General features: G+C 37.7%; 2 protein-coding genes across 4 annotated transcripts; one reads left to right on the top strand and one right to left on the bottom strand.

Moving 5' to 3' along the window:
• Positions 1 to 2,266: 2,266 nt before the first annotated feature.
• LOC122879438 lies at positions 2,267 to 5,581 on the top strand. Of its 3 annotated transcripts, XM_044203527.1 has the most exons (7): positions 2,267 to 2,361; positions 2,985 to 3,023; positions 3,347 to 3,643; positions 4,022 to 4,160; positions 4,318 to 4,424; positions 4,807 to 5,166; positions 5,245 to 5,581. In XM_044203527.1, the coding sequence occupies exons 1-7, from the start codon at positions 2,280 to 2,282 to the stop codon at positions 5,271 to 5,273; spliced, it is 1,053 nt and encodes a 350-aa protein (XP_044059462.1). In that variant the 5' UTR covers positions 2,267 to 2,279; the 3' UTR covers positions 5,274 to 5,581. The 3 variants fall into 3 exon arrangements, with proteins under 3 accessions (XP_044059462.1, XP_044059461.1, XP_044059460.1); XM_044203526.1 differs by having other exon boundaries at positions 4,064 to 4,160; positions 4,807 to 5,581; XM_044203525.1 differs by having other exon boundaries at positions 4,807 to 5,581.
• A 377-nt stretch (positions 5,582 to 5,958) lies between these two features.
• Positions 5,959 to 16,673, bottom strand: nlrc3l (NLR family, CARD domain containing 3-like). Its single transcript, XM_044203524.1, has 12 exons — positions 16,291 to 16,673; positions 14,796 to 14,996; positions 13,854 to 13,946; positions 12,978 to 13,155; positions 12,451 to 12,598; positions 12,055 to 12,147; positions 10,984 to 11,336; positions 10,162 to 10,371; positions 9,811 to 9,986; positions 9,292 to 9,565; positions 8,498 to 8,713; positions 5,959 to 7,317 (listed from the first exon to the last, which is right to left on the bottom strand). Exons 1-12 carry the CDS (start codon positions 16,314 to 16,316, stop codon positions 6,922 to 6,924), a joined length of 2,364 nt encoding a protein of 787 aa, XP_044059459.1. The 5' UTR covers positions 16,317 to 16,673; the 3' UTR covers positions 5,959 to 6,921.
• Positions 16,674 to 18,294: the final 1,621 nt, after the last annotated feature.

Raw genomic sequence — 18,294 nt, 5'->3', positions numbered from 1 at the left:
CTGTAAAGCAAGATCTTCACTTACCCCCCACATAAACTGATGTTTTGTTTGAACTCTTTATCTCGCTTAAACACGTGGATGTTCACCTGGAACATACATGGAGACATACAGCAGAGTTATATGGACATATGAGGGAGTGTATGTGACACTTAGTGTGAGTGTGCTGTCATGTCTGCATGCCTCTGTGTGTTTTTACCGTGGTGATGTTGGTCTCTGAGCTCTGGTAAGGAGTTTTTCATCCTCTTCATTTATAATATCCAATTTAAGAGAGGCATTTGTTCACTCATCTATGGCAATGATAGAAGAACATTACTGTTGGCTAGAAGATGAAAAAAAACAGAAATGCGACACACTTCACAAACTATTTATAATAAAGTAATATTTATAACTACAATGTGTAAAACACAGGTAGTGAACTGGGGTGAACTTCTCTTGCAGCTTTCATAGTGTGTGTATGAGTTGACCATAATAACGTCTGCCCTACATCTTGCACTTTGATCTATGTTCAGGTATTTCCTGTCCGACCTGGTTATTTTCCTGCAGAGGTTAATTCCCGCAGTGCAGCCCAGCTCGGACAGAAAGGAGTAGAAGTCTATACATAGTCTTTTTTTAAAAACATCTTCTTAGTCAGGGCTACATGCCTGTGAATCCTGTAAAGCCACAGCAAATATGATTGATTTTTATTGAACTTTCTAAGGTTGCTAATAATAATAAGCAAAAAACCAAAATTATTTTAGATTGGAGCATTCTGCAAAATTTAGTGTATTTTCATTTATGGAAAGACTGATTTGTCCAAACTATTCACCTTTTTGCTTGTTAAGTGCACAGTTAATTATTATTATGGTCTGAACATGTTGTCCAGCAATTTTGGTGCAAACTGAGCAAACTATAGAGGGGTTCAATTTTTCACTTATTTTGACTGTATATTTTTGTCTATGAAGTACAGTATTTCCCTGTAGCCAGTGGAGAAAAGGATTAAAGGTCCAGTATGTAGGATTTAGTGGCATCTAGCTGTGAAATTGCAGATTACAACAATTTGAATACCGCTCACCTCAACCTCCCCTTCCGAGCGTGTAGGAGAAACTACGGTGGCCGCAAAACTCGCTAAAAAACACAAACGGCTCTATCTAGAGCCAGTGTTTGGTTTGTCCATTGTAGGCTACTGTAGAAACATGGCGGTGCAACATGCCAGCCTCCATGGAAGGGGACCCACTCCATCTGTAGAAATAAAGGGCTTATTCTAAAGTAATGAAAACACAATGATTCTTATTTTCAGGTGATTATACACCAATGAAAACATACGTATGAATATTATAGTCCATTTCTGCCAACAGCTTCTCCTAAATGTTACACACTGGACCTTTAAGTCTCACAAAATGAAAATACTCATGTAAGTATCATTAATTCACACTGAATGAACTGGTAATCCAACAGCTTTCCTGTTCAACCTTGCACCTACAACAAAATAAGCATTTTCTCGTGTATGCTGCTGACATAACCCAATATATTTACATTCTCTTCTTTATAACTGATGAGCATTTTCCAGAGAGCAGATATTTGCATCTTTTATGACTACATAACACATTCTCACTGTTAGGCTTCTGAACTTGGATTTACATGTGGTTTGTGGAAACATGGAGTTGCTGTTTATAGTTCTCGGATGGACACGAAGGCCTCTTTCATGTAATTTCAATATGAGTTGATCTTTACTGTTGTTAAATTTAAAAAGAGCATCAGACAGAAACAACACAAAGACAAAACAAAGGACTAAAATAAGAGGCTGTGATGTTGATTTGTGTGCATCCAAAGCATCAATAAATATTGTAATTTTTAGCAAACTTGGTCAAACTGTATGTTTTGCTGATTTTTCAGGATGCATCGAACAACATGAAGAAATGCTAACCACTGTCCACATCAAACATGATACTACATGTTTCATTTGGGAACAAGCGAAACTTGTTCTGTACACTAAAAGTTTGAATTTGTGCAGACAGCTGTTTCAAAGGGACACCTCTGGTCAACACAAACATAAAGAGAGCTATTTTATATTAATTTAGGACGTGCTGTCAGTCAGATGTGGGCATTTATTTACCATCCAATACCATACCAATAGACCATTACATGTGCTTTTAACTTAACTACTGTATGTTACAGTATATACACATTAACATCCACAGTGTCTTTAAAAGTCTTAATCCCCTTTAAAACAAATGAGCACCCCAGTGTGGGTGTGTTTCTTTGGTCAAAGGGGCGGAAGAGGTAAACAGCTCTATAAAGTAATGTACTATGAAGACTGCTGTTCGCATTTCCCTACCCGCCTTCCCAATACATTTTGGAAAGCGACAAGCCCTCATTTACTGGGTAAGTTTTTGACAGATTCATTAACATAAACTAGATGCTATAATTTTGGTGTTTAATCCTGTAGAACTACTTAATACATTGGTTACAAATTCAGTCAAATAGATATTTTTATTTTGATGTGTACATGAAAAAATTAGTTTTAAAAGTGTGTTGTTAAACAGACGTATTAGGTGTATGTCTGTCATTAAAAATCTACAAAAATCAAAATACTTGAATGATTTTACTTCAACATATTGTACATTACATTCTCAACAAATGCACTGCTGGAAGTGGAAATATGCAAATAGTGCTGCGGTAGTTTTTTATATAACGTGTTGGCAGGAGAAAACCATAATACACTGAAATAAGCAGTACAGAGAAGCCCTCGTCACAAGTATTTGACTGCCAAAGCACTTTTACACAAATAACAGAGTCGTTCAGTGTAGATATGTACATCAGTTCTTTAAATCTATGCAAAATACTACTGAAGGTAAATAAAACAGATCTGTGATTCCTGAGATATTAATGGCATTCCCAGATCTGTTTAATTTACCTTCAGTAGTATTTTGCATAGATTTAATCTGCATCTAAAGTGTGCTGTACACTCTCTCCTCAATTTGTAAACTTCTTTTCTTTTGTTTTAGATGCCATGGCACAGTTCATCCATCTATCACTGCTGCTGGGTATGTTCTGTTCTGTCTGGTAATTTTTAGAAACCTTAGTGGAGTTTTTTATATCACCAACACAATTATTTTTGTGTTTGTATCACTGCAGTGTTTTATTGTTGTTGAATATGAATAAATAAAGAGAGTAATACTGTTTTTGTACTTCTTTGCAGCTAGAGCTAACTATATCTTGTTCTTCACACTAGTTTATTGCTTTCTGATAAATTTAGGTTTTTACAAAACAAACAATATTTTCTATCAAATTTAAATAAATAAATAAAAATGAGTGAGTCAAAGCAATAAAAAACTGATTTCCTGATATGATTTTTCCCATGTTGCAGCAACAATCCAGCTGCCTTTGGTTTCAGTAACAACATGCCTACTAGAGGGACACAATGTTACTTGCGAATGTCTTCCACCACAGCCCATTGCACACTGTTGCAGATATGCACAAAATATGTGGGAATGTGTTCCTGGTTCCGGCCTCCTCGGAGTCACAGTGACAGTGACCGACAAGTCAATGACCATTAACAACCTTAAGCTAGAAGACAGCAGGAAGTGCATCTACTTTAAAGCTTGGTGCTCTCACCAAAACCTAACCCAAGCTAACTGGTATCTGTATCTGAACGTAACAAGAGGTGAGCACTTTAATCCTTTGACAAGCTGTGTTATCCCCACAAACAAATTAATTAAAAATATTATTTATCTTGATTATTTATCTTAATTAATTTTTATTAAAAAAATGTTTTAATTACATTTCCAAGTACCCACTTTTCCTTAGATGAAGCTTATGGGAGAGGAGCAGGATTAGTTTTATTGTAACTGCTGCAGGAATCATTTCATGTTTAAAATACACACTGTCTGCGGTGCGCGGCCTATATGACGTTTTCAGCATGTCGCTAGCTTAAAAAAAACCTATTTGCTCACTTAAATCCCGACACGAAGCCCAACAAGATGTGCGAAGTTATTGAAATCTGTCTGCACACCAACTCAACTTTTTTTGGATTCTTTATCAGATTGTACAGACTCGGATCTCCCTGATGTTGACTTTTTATTAGGTCAACACCAGAAACAAAAAGATCAGACTACTGAAGCTGGCTGTAGGAAACTCTGTACTGAAGATCCCACCTGCCAATACTTCACATTGCATAAAAGGTAAATATCTGCTGTTTGCACTAGTGGCCATAGAAAACATAATGAGCCATCATGTTTGTCTCAGCTAATTTATGTTTACAGAAATTACACTACATCACTGCGGGTGCATCTGATTCAATAAAGATTTGTATTCAGCCTTACATTTTTTTCCCCACAGAAATAACAAATGTTTCCTGATGGTATCAACTGATAACGTGGTGATAACACTTAATAAAGACACTGTCTCAGGGTACCCTCTTACGAACGGCTGCAGTGACATAAATGGCAAGTGATTTCATTTCATGTTTAATATACAATATAATTATGTTGCAGTATTTTTATTTACCCTATAATTTTGTCTTCAAAACCACAAATAAATGGAAAGCAAAATATAATTTGAATTATGACAGAGAAAGAGGGAAAAGACATAGTGAAATCCTACTCTTAAAAAGCATCATGTCCTTGTCCATGACTTGAAAACTAATTATCTCCTTAAATCTAAACAAAAAAACCCCATCAAAATAATCCAGATTTATGCCAAAAGTAGGCACGACACTCGTCATGCATATACATTCTAAAAATTGTGAGTACTGGTTCATTATATTGACCCAAATGATATATTTGGCTCTTATATTACTTTCAGTGTCACCTTTTTCTTGCAATGCAGGTCTCCAGTTCCACCAGGAAGCCAAAAGCTGGATTGATGCTCTGGAGCACTGCCGCAGCCAGAACTCCACTCTGGTTCAAATCACCAACCAGACAGTGCAGGAGGCAGTGAACTCTCTCCTGCAAAATAAGACAGACAGGATGCAGGATGGGGTGTGGATCGGCCTGGAGCGGTCCATCTTTGGCAACATAGTCCCCTGGTTGTGGATTTCAGGGTCAGAAGCTGCTTACTTTGCATGGAACAGCAGCTTTCCTGTCGACCGCTTAAACAACCACTGTGGAAAGATCATCCACGTTAAGGAGTCAGAATTCAAGGGGCTGGACGCCAACTGCCACAATAAGCTACCTTTCATCTGCCAAAGTAAGCTGCTGTTTTTGTTTAAGGCTCAATCTGGCATGAAATTGTTATCAAACGTTGTCTTTTTTTCCCTATTTCCAGGTTTGAATGAAAGGCTTTGCAATAAATGATGTCACTGCTTGAGACCAAGACATATCACCTGAAAACTGTTTAGGATTTCCAGGTTGACAGCAGATCCTACATAAAGACTGCACGGCGTTCTGGAAACTAAACAAGTCATTCCACTATTCCTTTGATAATCATCTTCACTGAATATTGGCTACTGATTTTTGCATTCGCTTTTTTATTGCACTTGTACTCCCTTTCTAATAACTGACTGATTTGTTTTCTTTCCCTGTAAAACCAATATGCAAGTCTTGTAAGTAATGTAATGCAAGCACTTGTTCATTATCAGTCATCCAATAAATAATTTCACCTATTCCTCTTCGCATTTTAGTTTATACATGTTTAATAATAATGGTGCCAACAACATAACCACCCAATAAAAATGAGTATGGAGTTGAGGATGACACATGACTAAAATAAATTACTGAAACCAATTACAAACACTGTTATTTGTAGGAGTGCAGGACTACAATGTAGAATAAACAAGAACAAACAAACTTATCTTATATATTTTGTTTTTCCCAATGTAATAAAATCACTTTCTCAGGGACACACACACACACGTGATCTTTTTCACAGAGAAAACACAAGTTCATTGCTGGAATTCACCCTTTAGTCAGTCGTATTACTTCTGTGTCAGGTGGTAACATGAAAACCTAAAGCAAAGATACACACACAAATGCTAAAAAGTCCAGTCTCACAAAATCTATTTTGTATTGATGAATTGTCGCAGGTAGACAGAAGAGTCAATTCATAAATTCAGCAAGTACAAAAGCACATATGCACCTAAAGACACAAACAGATACATGCGCATACACAGTATGATTTAAAGCCAAACCTATTAAAAAATAACACTTATCATTCACCCATACCATTATTTTTCAACCCGATGCCATTTGTAAACGTACCTACACCTCTACGGAGCCTCTCACTGACAAAATAACTTCCAATAAATTGCAATGAGCTCTCCTCTTTGGAACCTTGCAGGTTATTTCCTCCGACAATCTAAATTGGTGTGTTGACACTAATAATGCCTTATATGGTTTCACCTGCATATATACAGGTAGACGAATCTGTTTCATATTGCAGTATAGTATGAGGTTTACTATGAATCAACAAAGTCAGATTCCTCTAAGTCTCATCACATCTTCTGATCTTTACATTTCACAAATCTCTAAAGAGTTCATTTCTTCTTTTGTCACTTCAATGTGTTTGGTTTGGTTGAGGAGAAAAAAATCCACATATCTGAATAAAAAAATGACAGCTGGATGAAGTAAAAATCCACTGTGAGAATCCATTTTCATTAGTGCTCATTGTAAGACATGACAGACATAATGTAGTATTGCATCAACTCCACTGTACTGGAATGCATAGAATAACGTTTTATTTCATCTGGTACAGCAGCAACATTACTGACACAGACTCTTTGATGTCTTAATCAAAACAATGTCTAATGTTTAAAATATATTGTTATCAAAGACAAAACGACGCAGACTTAAACAAGTCACTCTGAGTTCTGTTGAGTGTTTTCAGCGTTTTGAGCATCACACTCTGATCACTCATGAATTCTGATATAACACATCATTTACTTCTCTTTACCCATCGTATCCATATAAAGTGGCACAGATTTTCATGATGCAATCTAACCCCATCTCACTCATCCTCCTGGATCATTTCTCTAAGGCACTCCTTTAAGTTTTCCACCCGGTCTCTATTGTTTACTTCAGCAGCCTGTATCGTCTGCTCTAGCAGCCGCTGCACCTCATCCAGTCCACCCACCTTCGGCGAGTTGTGGCGGTAGAGATACCCACTCAGCTGATTGTTGTGGCAGTCCAGGTTAAGCATGCCGCACAGAAAGCGTAGGAACATGTCGTAGTAGCCCAGCGGGGAGCTGAGGGTTCGCTCCAAGGCGCACTGGACCAGGCCTGCTGCTGATTTGGTCTGATCCTTGGGTGTGAAGATCTTGGGCATGTGCAGCACCCCGGAGTCCAGAACGTTCTTAGCCTCTGAGCGAAACATTGTGAAGACGTACAGAGCGGCCATGAACTCCTGGAGGAGAAAAGACATAGGGGGATTTTTAGATGATTCCTTTGGGGTATCCTGGTGGCCAGACAGCCGAAGGGCATGTCTCTGCTAGGGGCATTTCTTTTGAGCAGCAGCCTGGTTTTTCAACTGTTATTAAAGACCCAGTGAAATAATTTTATTTTAAAAAGTTCAAATCCTGTGTTAATTGTTCTGTCATCTCTTGGTATATGCTGAATATATGTTAAAAAATAAATAAATAAATCAATTAAACATTTAAAAAATCATTTTGGAGTATTTTTTATAAAAAAATGACTCTTTTCTCTTCTTGTAAAAAGGTTAAAATATGTTTGATTAAACATCATAGCGTATACATGAATTTTTCCAATCAAATCTGATTTGGACCGACTAGCTAATCCCGCCTATTATGTAAAACCTCTCTTGACGTCATGGTTGAGAGATGTGTGTTTGGATCTCAGGCGGCAAAAACTTTGTTTTCACTTCCAAATTCAGCTCATGTCAGAGGAGGTGGAAGTTACACATGGGCTTATAAGTAAAAAACTGAAGAATGAAGAAAAAAACAGATTACTTTATGCAAACTCCTCTGATAAACTATACCCACCACATCACAGAGCTTCTTTTTTTTTGCCTGTTAAAATCACCTAGTGGACCCTTTTCTTGGTGGCACAACATACACCCATACATACACATTTGAACTAATGATCACATTCCAAAATGTCTCCAGTGTTTTATTAGTGTGGGAAATCATGACTAACTTGAAAAACACAAAGTAAATGTTAAAGATCCCCTCCAGACATGTTATAAGACATATTAAAATGCTTTGAATAATAACTTGTGTCTGATATGGTTTTTCCTTACAAATTCTTAAAAGCACTCCTTTTCCCTCACTGAAAAATCCTGAATCTATGAATATGCAAATATTGTTCATTTCAGTTTAACCGCTGGATGCAAGTATTCTCCTTCTTCATTGAAAAGTCCATTCTCAGTATATGTGAGCTGAAGACTTTACATTTCCAAGTTGCATATTGGACCACGACCAAACTAGGTGTGGTATCACAAAATCATGCTTGTACGTACACGTGTTAAACTGAGATTTAAGGAGAGCACAGAAACGTTCCCCCTTCAGCAGATGAATGTAAAAACAGCCTTCTGGTGTCAAACTCTGTGAGAAAGAAAGAGTTTTTACCTGAAAGGTGAAGTGTATAAAGCAGAATGTCCTCCTCCCATCTGAGGCTGCGGCGGGGAGCTCAGTGCACATGCCGGACAACACCGTCACCTCTGTCAACTTCAGACCGGACTCCTTCACGTCCTCTTCAAAGAACACACTGGCATTCCTCTCCAGCATCTTAAAGGCCATCTTCCCCATCTTTATCAGCAGGTGCTTGTCGTCACTGGACCATTTCTGAGTGGAAAGAGGACACCACATTCTGTTAAAGTTAAGTTATTCATTAGCTTTTCTTGACAAATGTCTCTCCTGTCTTTTTGAACGTTTAAGTCAGTTAAGCTCAATTTTTTGGTTTTGTTGATACGCTGATCGGTGTTCAAAGCTAGGGTTCATATTTGAGCACACTTGTCCCCCAAGTGAAGGGGTACAAAAGAAACAAACACTATAATATAATAGTCTCAACAAAAATTCAAAATTATAAGCTTTATAAAGATATTAATTTCAGGTAAATTGTCGGCATCAGATGGTACAGGTGTTTATGATATTGTATCACCCCAAATTAAAATTTAAACTATGGATCAGTAAATATCTGCTCATAAAAAATAAATTACTAAATTTGAATTGCATTCAATACCAATTAAAATAATGACTAGTGGGTAATGAAAGGTTGACACAGAAAATCTGTGGCCCCATAGCATTTTAGTGTTTAATTTTAGTGCTTTTAAAAAGAAACGTGAATGGCGATAGTGAATTAAGTCACTAGGAACTATGACATGACTTAAAGACAATAAAAGCCCCAGACAAACGCAGGTTACCAGGTCATTGTCCCCCTTTCCATAGTAGAACTGTAGCTTGCGATTGGTCTGGACAATCAAAATGCTGACGTAGAATGGCGTCAGCCTGGGGGGGTGCACCCCGTAGCCCTGATAACGATAGCAGCGCTCGAACACTGTGGCCACCATCCAGCAGACAAAGGGTTGGCGAGCGAGCATACTGAGTGTTGGTAGGCGCTTATACTGTGCCACGATCTTCGCTGCTTGCTCTGCATCGCAAAAGCGTTTGGTCAGGTAGTCATCTTTCATCTCATCACTGGAGAAAAGAGGGGAAAAAGATCAAACTGGACTGAAACAGGATTTAACTTATTAAATTCTTCTGCAGAACCATTTCAACATTATTACTGTACATAATCAAACATATTTACAGGGTGGCATATATACTATGTAGACATCAAAGCTAAAAACAGCAGCAAATACAATAATAAGATATACGAAGTCAAAATAAGACTGACACACATAATCAGACAAAACAGACACACAGCACATCTACACACACACCTAAATCCCTGTATTTCTGTGACAACGTCTATGAACTGAGATGGTATTTGTGAGACAGCCGCCCGTCTCCCCAGGATCCAGACGCGGGCACCACGAAGCACAGTGCCTCGGATGATATTTACAATTAGGACGTCAGGATGTGCTTGGGTGTAATTGTCATTTATTACTGGAGCATTCTGGAGAGAAAAATAAACAAATATATCAGTTTCTGGTCATCATCCAGTAAGTAGCTTTTAACATGCCTGGATTTTAAACTTCATATGGTTGGTAATCTTTATAATTCAGGTTCTAAATATGTTTTACAGTTACAAATGTGAATGGGTCTCAGTTTTATGTGTGCAGATGGGATACCTCCCAGTCCAAAGGAGCTTGGTAACAATCAAACGAGTCCATTATGATGAGAAATTTACAATCCTCTTCCTCCAGGTATTTCATGCCTTTGCACTCAGAATGATAATATTCTATCACTTCCATGATGGACATTTTCTGTGAAGGAAAAGGGCTTTGTTTTCGCAAAAGCCAGAGAGTTCGGAACGAAAGCTTGATGACAAACTGCAGATCCTGAGCAGAAATGGACAGGAGAATGCTGTCAGTCACAAACCACAAGTCAAAAAACAAAAACTTAAATTGTGAGAATTACTCATGAGAAAGACCCATTTGCATGTTTTATTTATGGCAAATTACTTATTGCACAGTAAGTACTGGAAATAAAAATGTATTTTACTTTAAAATGAATTGTTACTTTGTGTAGGCCAGTTCACAGTAGATAAAGTAAAATGATGACACAAAAGTAATGTTCACGAAATATTTTTATGCTGCAATCTTAGTTGAACCAATGAGATTTTGATCTGACCAATGAGAGGGTCATTCCCAGTGTCATTTCCTTTGCTGCAGCTCCAACAGCTATGTAATTCAACATTAAAGCAGCATGAATGTTTTTTTGGCTACTTGGAGGCAGAAGTCCACAACAAGGTAAACCTCACACACATATTTAACATATTATAGTCTTATAAAGTTAATATGACTGACAGTTGCCTATTCCTGAGAAATGTATACAGTATCTGGCTCTTCAGCTACTAAATGTTCACCAGCTAGTCGTCAACTTTGTCTGTCTGCCGTTTGGTGCTTGGCAGGCAGTGTACAGTGGGTTTATGAGAGCTTTTTTAAAATCACCTTATTGGCGCGCAGTTCTGCCCAATCCAGGGAGAATTTCCCCACGGAGACAGACATGCCAATTCCTGGAATCCCAGTGGTCAGCACTGTCCTCACAGGCTTGCCATCATCCGTCTGTAGTCGGAACAGATTGTTCACCTCAACGAAGGTGTCGGCACCGGGGACCTGGAGAGGTGTCGGAGGGTGGGGTCGGAACTCGTGGGAGGGGTCAACTCCTCCATAACCACAGGTGGAAATCTGGGGCTCAACGTAGATGGTATCTAGAAGATTCTGCTTTCCGGCTCGAACGACCCCCTCTCGGATCACTTGGTGTTTTCTGATTAAATACTGCTTCAGATGAAAACGGATCAACACTTGTGGTGGAGAAAGATAAAGAGGAAAGTAAGAAAACTACATGTGGTTTTGAATCTGGATCTCACACCTCTCTGCCCATTTATGGTAATCTCATATTGCTGAACACATTCTCACATGCCACAATCACCCCTAAATTCTTTAGCTGCCTGTTGTGCAGGGGATTGCACTGTAATATAATTTCTGTTAAAATCACCATTATCTGATGCAGAATAACATCCTTCAGAAGTGAAACATCCATGTAGTGTACCTTTCCCATGATTGGTGAGTCTTAGTGTTTTAGAACATTAAGTGAATCTGAACATGCTAGTTTAAAAGGTAAAACCCTCCGCCTGTTCTCTGGATCCAATTCCTACTTCTTTCTTTAAAGAGTGGGGTAAGTAAAGTTTTAAATCACATGGTTTTCATTTTAATTGTTCCCTTGAAACTGGTATCCAGAAGCATTTAAGACTGCATTAGTTACACCTTTGCTTAGGAAAAAAAAAAAAAAGAAAACTTGTCTATTTTTAGTAACTTTACACCTGTTACACACCCAACATCCACAAATTCATAGAGAAAGCACTCTATGCTCGTTTAAATAACTTTTTGTGAAAATAATGTGTATGGCAAATATAAGTCATGTCAAAATGCAGCCACAACATTCAGATTTAATTCTCAGAACAAACTAATTTCACCATTAGTATCAGCCGGTGTGTTGGGATGAAACCAGTGTTCACTTGCCTCTCTTGCACCGATTCCGTAGGTCGTCTGCCTCTGGTTTCTTGTTGACACTTTCTAGGGTACTTATAGTGTGCAACAGGGAGCGATCCTGGCCTGTGGAACAGAATTTTAATAAAAAATAAAAATAGTAAGCAATCACTGACCGTATATAAGTCCAGGAGCACTCCACAAGGGTGTATCCTTATTTTCATAACAATGCATTTTACTGTTAACAAAAAAATAACTAGGTTTCATATTTACACTTGTCTTACAGCTAAATTCTACTTTTTTTAAACGATCAAGTTCACAAAGTGTTCACATCACATCCGCCACCCCAAGAGTCAAAATTTGTTTCTCTAAATTTTGAGCTCTATTTGTACCATTCACACTGTATGTACAATAGCTATGTTTTCTTACCAAGGATCTCCAGGATCCTGTCCACAAAATCGAGAATGTCTCCCTCCATCACCTGCTGCAGGGTTATGCCTGGTTCCCATTGGTAAAACCACATCTTAAATTTGAATAGCTCCTCCTTGGTGAGGCCTGTCACAATACTCTGGATACTCTGTAGACAGAGAGAAAGGTATAAAAATATTGTCCTGCAGAAATTATGTAGGTACCCTTAGGGTCATATGAAGAAGAAGCAACAATTACATTTTTATCATTTATTAACTTGGGAAAATTAGAAAAACGACACATAATTATTATTTTATTATATATTATTATATAACTTTTAAAGAGTTTTTTTATAATATAATAAATGAGAGACAACAACAAATAGAGTTAGACATCAATTGGAAAATGTACTATTATTGGGATGTATCACACTTTATTATATAAGTTAAAATGCATCATCAGGTCAAACAAAGTCCTGAGACCAAAACAACAACTTCTGTGAAGAAAAGAAAAGATTAGGCATTGCAGACCAACTGTGATGCACCCACCTTGAATATATGGGGCAGGTCCTGTTCTGGGTGTAGTCTACCTGGCTGGCTGTTCTCATCAGTCTGCATTGCGTCATCTGGTTCAACAGGTTCAGGTGGTTCTGGGGAATGAGTTACTAAAACTTCATCCATATCCTCCTCATCGCTGTCTTCTGAAAAATCCCCCAGATCAGAAGACCTGAGAGACAACGGGAACCCCGGGGATAAGGTAAGAAAGTGCACTGCAAATATTGTCCAAGGATCACCGTGATGTTTTGTTGCATTTTGACTCATAAAATTGCCTTTATCAAACTGGCTAAAACACAAAGACATCCCCCTTTTAAGACTTTTTAAAGATAGTAAACACGTGTATAGATAAATAGACCACATTTAATATAGTTGTAATGTTTTCACATATAAAGGGAAAAAAGTTGGTAAAAATATAATAAAATATTTTAAATAAACAAATGTTTAAATTTAGTTTTTAAGTATAATACACATGACAAACTATAGTCTAGTGGTCTAGTTTCATTTAGACATAGCATTCTAAAGACAGAAGAATAGAAATCAGGGCCAGCACTGGACGACTCTATGTAGGTACGTTTAACTTTAAAGCTTTCAGCAGCATAACAGCTTTGTTAAGACTTTCATTATTTTTTTGGCAAGTACTCGTATATTTTCCTGTTTCTGCAAGTGGTGAATTTGGAAGACCAAAGGATAGATTTGCACTGATATTAACAAACATATGTTATAATCATATATTACAATATACTACAATAACAATTATGACATTAACATCAATAAAAAAGCACAAAGTAAACATAACTATTGCTTTGCTTCACATTGTCCAGATTTATGATAATTGTGTGTGTGCGTGTGTGTGTGCGCGTCCTCCACCTGGTGTCAATGACAACAGCTCCCGGTGGTTTGGTCTGCTGCGTAGTCATGGTGTAGTAGGTCTCTGGAGACTCTGAGCGAATCATCTGCAACCTGGCAAAAAACGAGGGACAAAATCCACCTGGTAAGACCTGGTTAGCCTACTAGTATAGCAATTTCTAAGTCATTGAAAGCAACCTTGCCCTTCAAAATATAACACAGTGGACTCTGTTTGGAGCAACAAACATGTGTTGGCCTCCACAGTAAACCATTCCAACCATTAGTTTTTAATAACAATACTTAAGGTAGAACATGTTAACATGTTGGTTTAAGTTCCAAAATCATCAGCACCACAAGCTACTCTTCATTCATTCATTAACAGACTGTGGTGTGCAAACACACACCCCTAGCAGCTATGCATCTCTACTGGATAAGTGCCTATCGGAAGTGTGTATAGTTGTTTAATCTTGGGTATAATGTTGGGTGTTCACATTTTCACTGTTAAGTAAAAGTAGTAGATAATATTGTAACTTTGACTATGGAAAGAAACCCCCAGTGTCGTGTTTCAGCTGTTCAGAAAGACTGATGAAAGGAACCCTACCTGTTACCTGTCTCAAGCAATGTTTAAGTTGCTGCAAACTGACTTGCATACGATACTAAAATCAACTGAACCAAGTGCAGCTTAGAAGGAAAGAAATCAAACTTGTGAAAAGGTTGTCACTGTCACCTAGAGCCCGGAAAAGCAGTAACAGACTTGGGAGGAATAATAAATAAATAGTACTTTTCAGAGGAACTTTTCACAAGTCCAACATCAGCTCTGGTGCAGGGTTAAACTGGCCAGGGTACAGATAACAGCAAAAGTAAAGTCGGCAGCAATGTGAAGCTTTATGCCTATCTGTGGTAAAACCCAAAACACACAGACACGTTGGGAAAATGCTTCAATATCAAATCAAGACACAGTACCCTGTCCCCTCACGAGCAGTCGATTCAGGTAGTACCACAGGAAACAAGGAAGAGCAGGCCTCTGCAACCTCTTCTCCATTTCCCTCCTCCTCCTCCTCCATCACATCACTGTCACTCTTCATTGAACCATAGCTGGAGGGTGGCCTCTTCCAATTCTTCTTCTCCTCCTCATCCTCTCCCTCATTCCCCTGCCTGAAGATGCTGAGGGTGACGAAAAGAGGGCGTTAGTATGCAAGTGGCTGTGACTGTTTTAAATTTGTCTAATAGGTAATTAATGACCAATAATATTTTAGTACAATACATGTCAAAGAATACAGATGGACAATCTGACATGTCAAGTGGCAGCGGTGGAAGAAGTATTCAGCTCCTTTACTTAAGTAAAAGTACTAATACCACACTATTAAAATACTCCACTATAAGTAATTCAAAACCTTCCTTAAGTAAAAGTATGTAAGTATCATAAGCTAAATTTAGTATCAAAAGTAAAAGAATGCAGTAAAATGGTCCCTGTCAGTGTTTTATTAAATATGATGTTTTTGGATTAACATTACTGCTGCATTAATGTGTGTTGCATTTTACTGCTGTAGATGTTTAAGGTTGAGTTGCTTTTAACTGCTTTATATACTGTTGGGTAGTTTAATCTACAGCAATGCATCATATTCTGTAAGATCATCATGTCTGTGGCGTCGCTGTCCTGTGAGAACCACGTAAGTCCATTTTTCATGAGCTCAGAAAAACAGCCCTGTTTTCAGCTTTGTGACGATGCATTTTCCAGCCAATCGAAGGGTGTTTAAATAGTCTATTTAGCAAAAAAAAGTATGAGTATTTTCTCAACCCATAAAAGGAAACACTTCATCCTTAATTTTTTCGTTAGAAACATTCAAAATCACCACATTTGGGGATACGTGTTTTTTTACTGGACACGATGAGTATGAAAAATTGTAATATGAAAATTGGCTAGTAATTAAAGCTGTCAGACAAATGTAGTAAAACGTGCAATATTTGCCTCTGAGATGTGGTGGCGTAGAAGTATAACGCTGTGTAAAATGGAAATACTCAAGTAAAGTACAAGTACCTCGAATTTGTACTTAAGTACAATCGTTGAGTAAATGTACTTAGTTACTTTCCACCGCTGTCAGGAAAATAATGAAAGACTGACCAAGTAGTTTGACAATATGTTGTTATATATATGAACTCGTTTGGGCCAAAAGTGACAGTTTAACTTACATTCTTTGGCTACATGGGTGTGTATAAATACTTAAATACACATGCATAAGTAGTTAATAACCGATGGCGCTGACTCATACAACGTTAGGTAAATTAACATACAACTTAATAAGATGGATAACATAGCTACTGTGATTTAACGTTAACCGACGGAGGAACAATAACTTTGCTTGGCAAAAATGTGTAACACGCGTTTTACAGTGACAGAGGATTAAAGATGGCAGGTGAACTCAGCTGCTTTCCCAAAAAGCTGTGTGACAGCACCCACCTTTCAACTTCAGTGTCCGGGTCCATGTCTCCGGTAGTGACAGACTCACACACCGCAGCTGTAGATTGGATTTTTGTAAACTAAATCTTACTTATCGTATTAACTTTACATCCAAAGAAAAAAAATCCACCGTGCTAACATTAGCTTTGACATACAGGCTGTCGCTCTCCGCCGCCACTGTTATGCTAACATTGACGCTTAAGATAACACGGTGGGTTTATGAATACATAGACGCGTTAGACATTAATGTTTCTCAGGAAATACTCAATACGAATAAAATAAACTTTAAGGATGTGATAATGTCACCGCCTATCTATTTTAACTCCTTTCCGCTTCGTTTTAGATCCAACTTTCGGTTTCGCGTTCCGCCAAAAGCAACGGTAGGACTTCCGGACCAGATCCTTCAGAATAAAAGCACAATCTCCACAAATAATGTAAACATTCACTAGCTGTCAGCAAAAAATGCACTAATTATGTATAAAAATACTCATTCTAACATATACTTATGACACATACCCTCACATCATCATTTGATCGATACGTGTGTATGCAAAAAACAAACACTAGTGCACTCATGATGAGCCATACTGTATGATGGAACCATTGAGCCTAAATTGTCCACAGTAAACATCTTTGATGATAGTTAATGCACAAAATAAATACTCAATTTGGCCTGTACTTTATCCCCATGTTGTCATTTCATCTGTAGCTGTGTAAGATTTAAAAAGGGGAAAAAAATTGACTCAGCTCTCAAACTCAGCCATATTGTACAGTGGTGACATTACTTCACTGCAACATTCCTCTTTAATTGTAATGTACAAATCAGATATCAAATTACTTTGTCCTCACACACTAATGCCACCATTGTACAATATATAAACTTACTTTATACCATCTGTCCTACTTTGAGAACCTGTGTGTTTTTTTAAACAGCTACAGATTAAATGACAGCAAGAGGAAACAGGTCTGCTCACACAGGCCAGGAGTGTGCAGACATACAGGTTGTGCATTTATTGTATATACATTATATTATAAAGAGTACAGTCTTGACGCTCTATAGGAAAAGTGCAATGAGATAACTACTGTTATGAATTTACTAGGTATGACGATAAAATTGACATTTTAAAACTACAAAAAAAATCTACTTTATTCTGAAGGTTTCAGGCGCAAACCGGAAGTCTAACCGTTGCGTTTGAGTCAGGAACTCGGGTGAACTCTTTTCTTGTTGAAAGAGTCCGCACTAGTCTTCAAACCAGGTTTAAATTAACTGTAATAGTATGAATCATGGATACATTTGGACTGACGTATTCTTGGAAGCACAATGGAATAAGATGCCACCACCTTTCAAGTTATTTAACATGTAGAACACAATTCTGTATTTTAGTCTTGATGAATTAATTTTCTATGAAAATTCCCAGTAGATCTTGGGATCTTCAGATCACTCTAACTGCCGCAGCATTTTCATTGTCATACAGCAGAAATCTCCGTTAATAAGGGTTAACCTAATAAGGAAACTGGGTTTACATGATTTTTCAGAAATTAGAAGGTGTTTAATAATAATAAAACTTTATTTATAGAGCACTTATCAAAACAAAGTACAAGGTGCTTCACAACAAGAGAAATAAAATACCACAGTGAATAAGTTTAAGTTCGTGTTCTGACAGTTTGAGCTGCTCTACCAGTGGAATCGAATGCTTTGAACTCAAGGTATCTATTTAGGTAGGAAATAAATTAGATCTATCCAAATGGACTTCCTATGTAATAAATACGCTTAAATTAAAAAATAAAAAAGTAGACAAGTGGGCAAAAAGGACCAAAACCAATTGGTGAGCTGACAGAATGAGTTACCTCACTTTAAAAACACTTTTATTCCATTGATAGTTGATCCTGAGAGCAAATTGTCAGAATGAATCAGATTTCTTGAACGCATTTATACACAATGAATGGCTGAGGACACAGAGGCCCTTCGAAGACGCAAGGAGACACTGCCTTGAGTTGAGTCCG

The sequence above is a fragment of the Siniperca chuatsi genome, linkage group LG7 (assembly GCF_020085105.1).
Source record: "Siniperca chuatsi isolate FFG_IHB_CAS linkage group LG7, ASM2008510v1, whole genome shotgun sequence".
NCBI classification, from domain to species: Eukaryota; Metazoa; Chordata; class Actinopteri; order Centrarchiformes; family Sinipercidae; genus Siniperca; species Siniperca chuatsi.
This window is presented reverse-complemented; position numbering and strand designations above follow the sequence as displayed.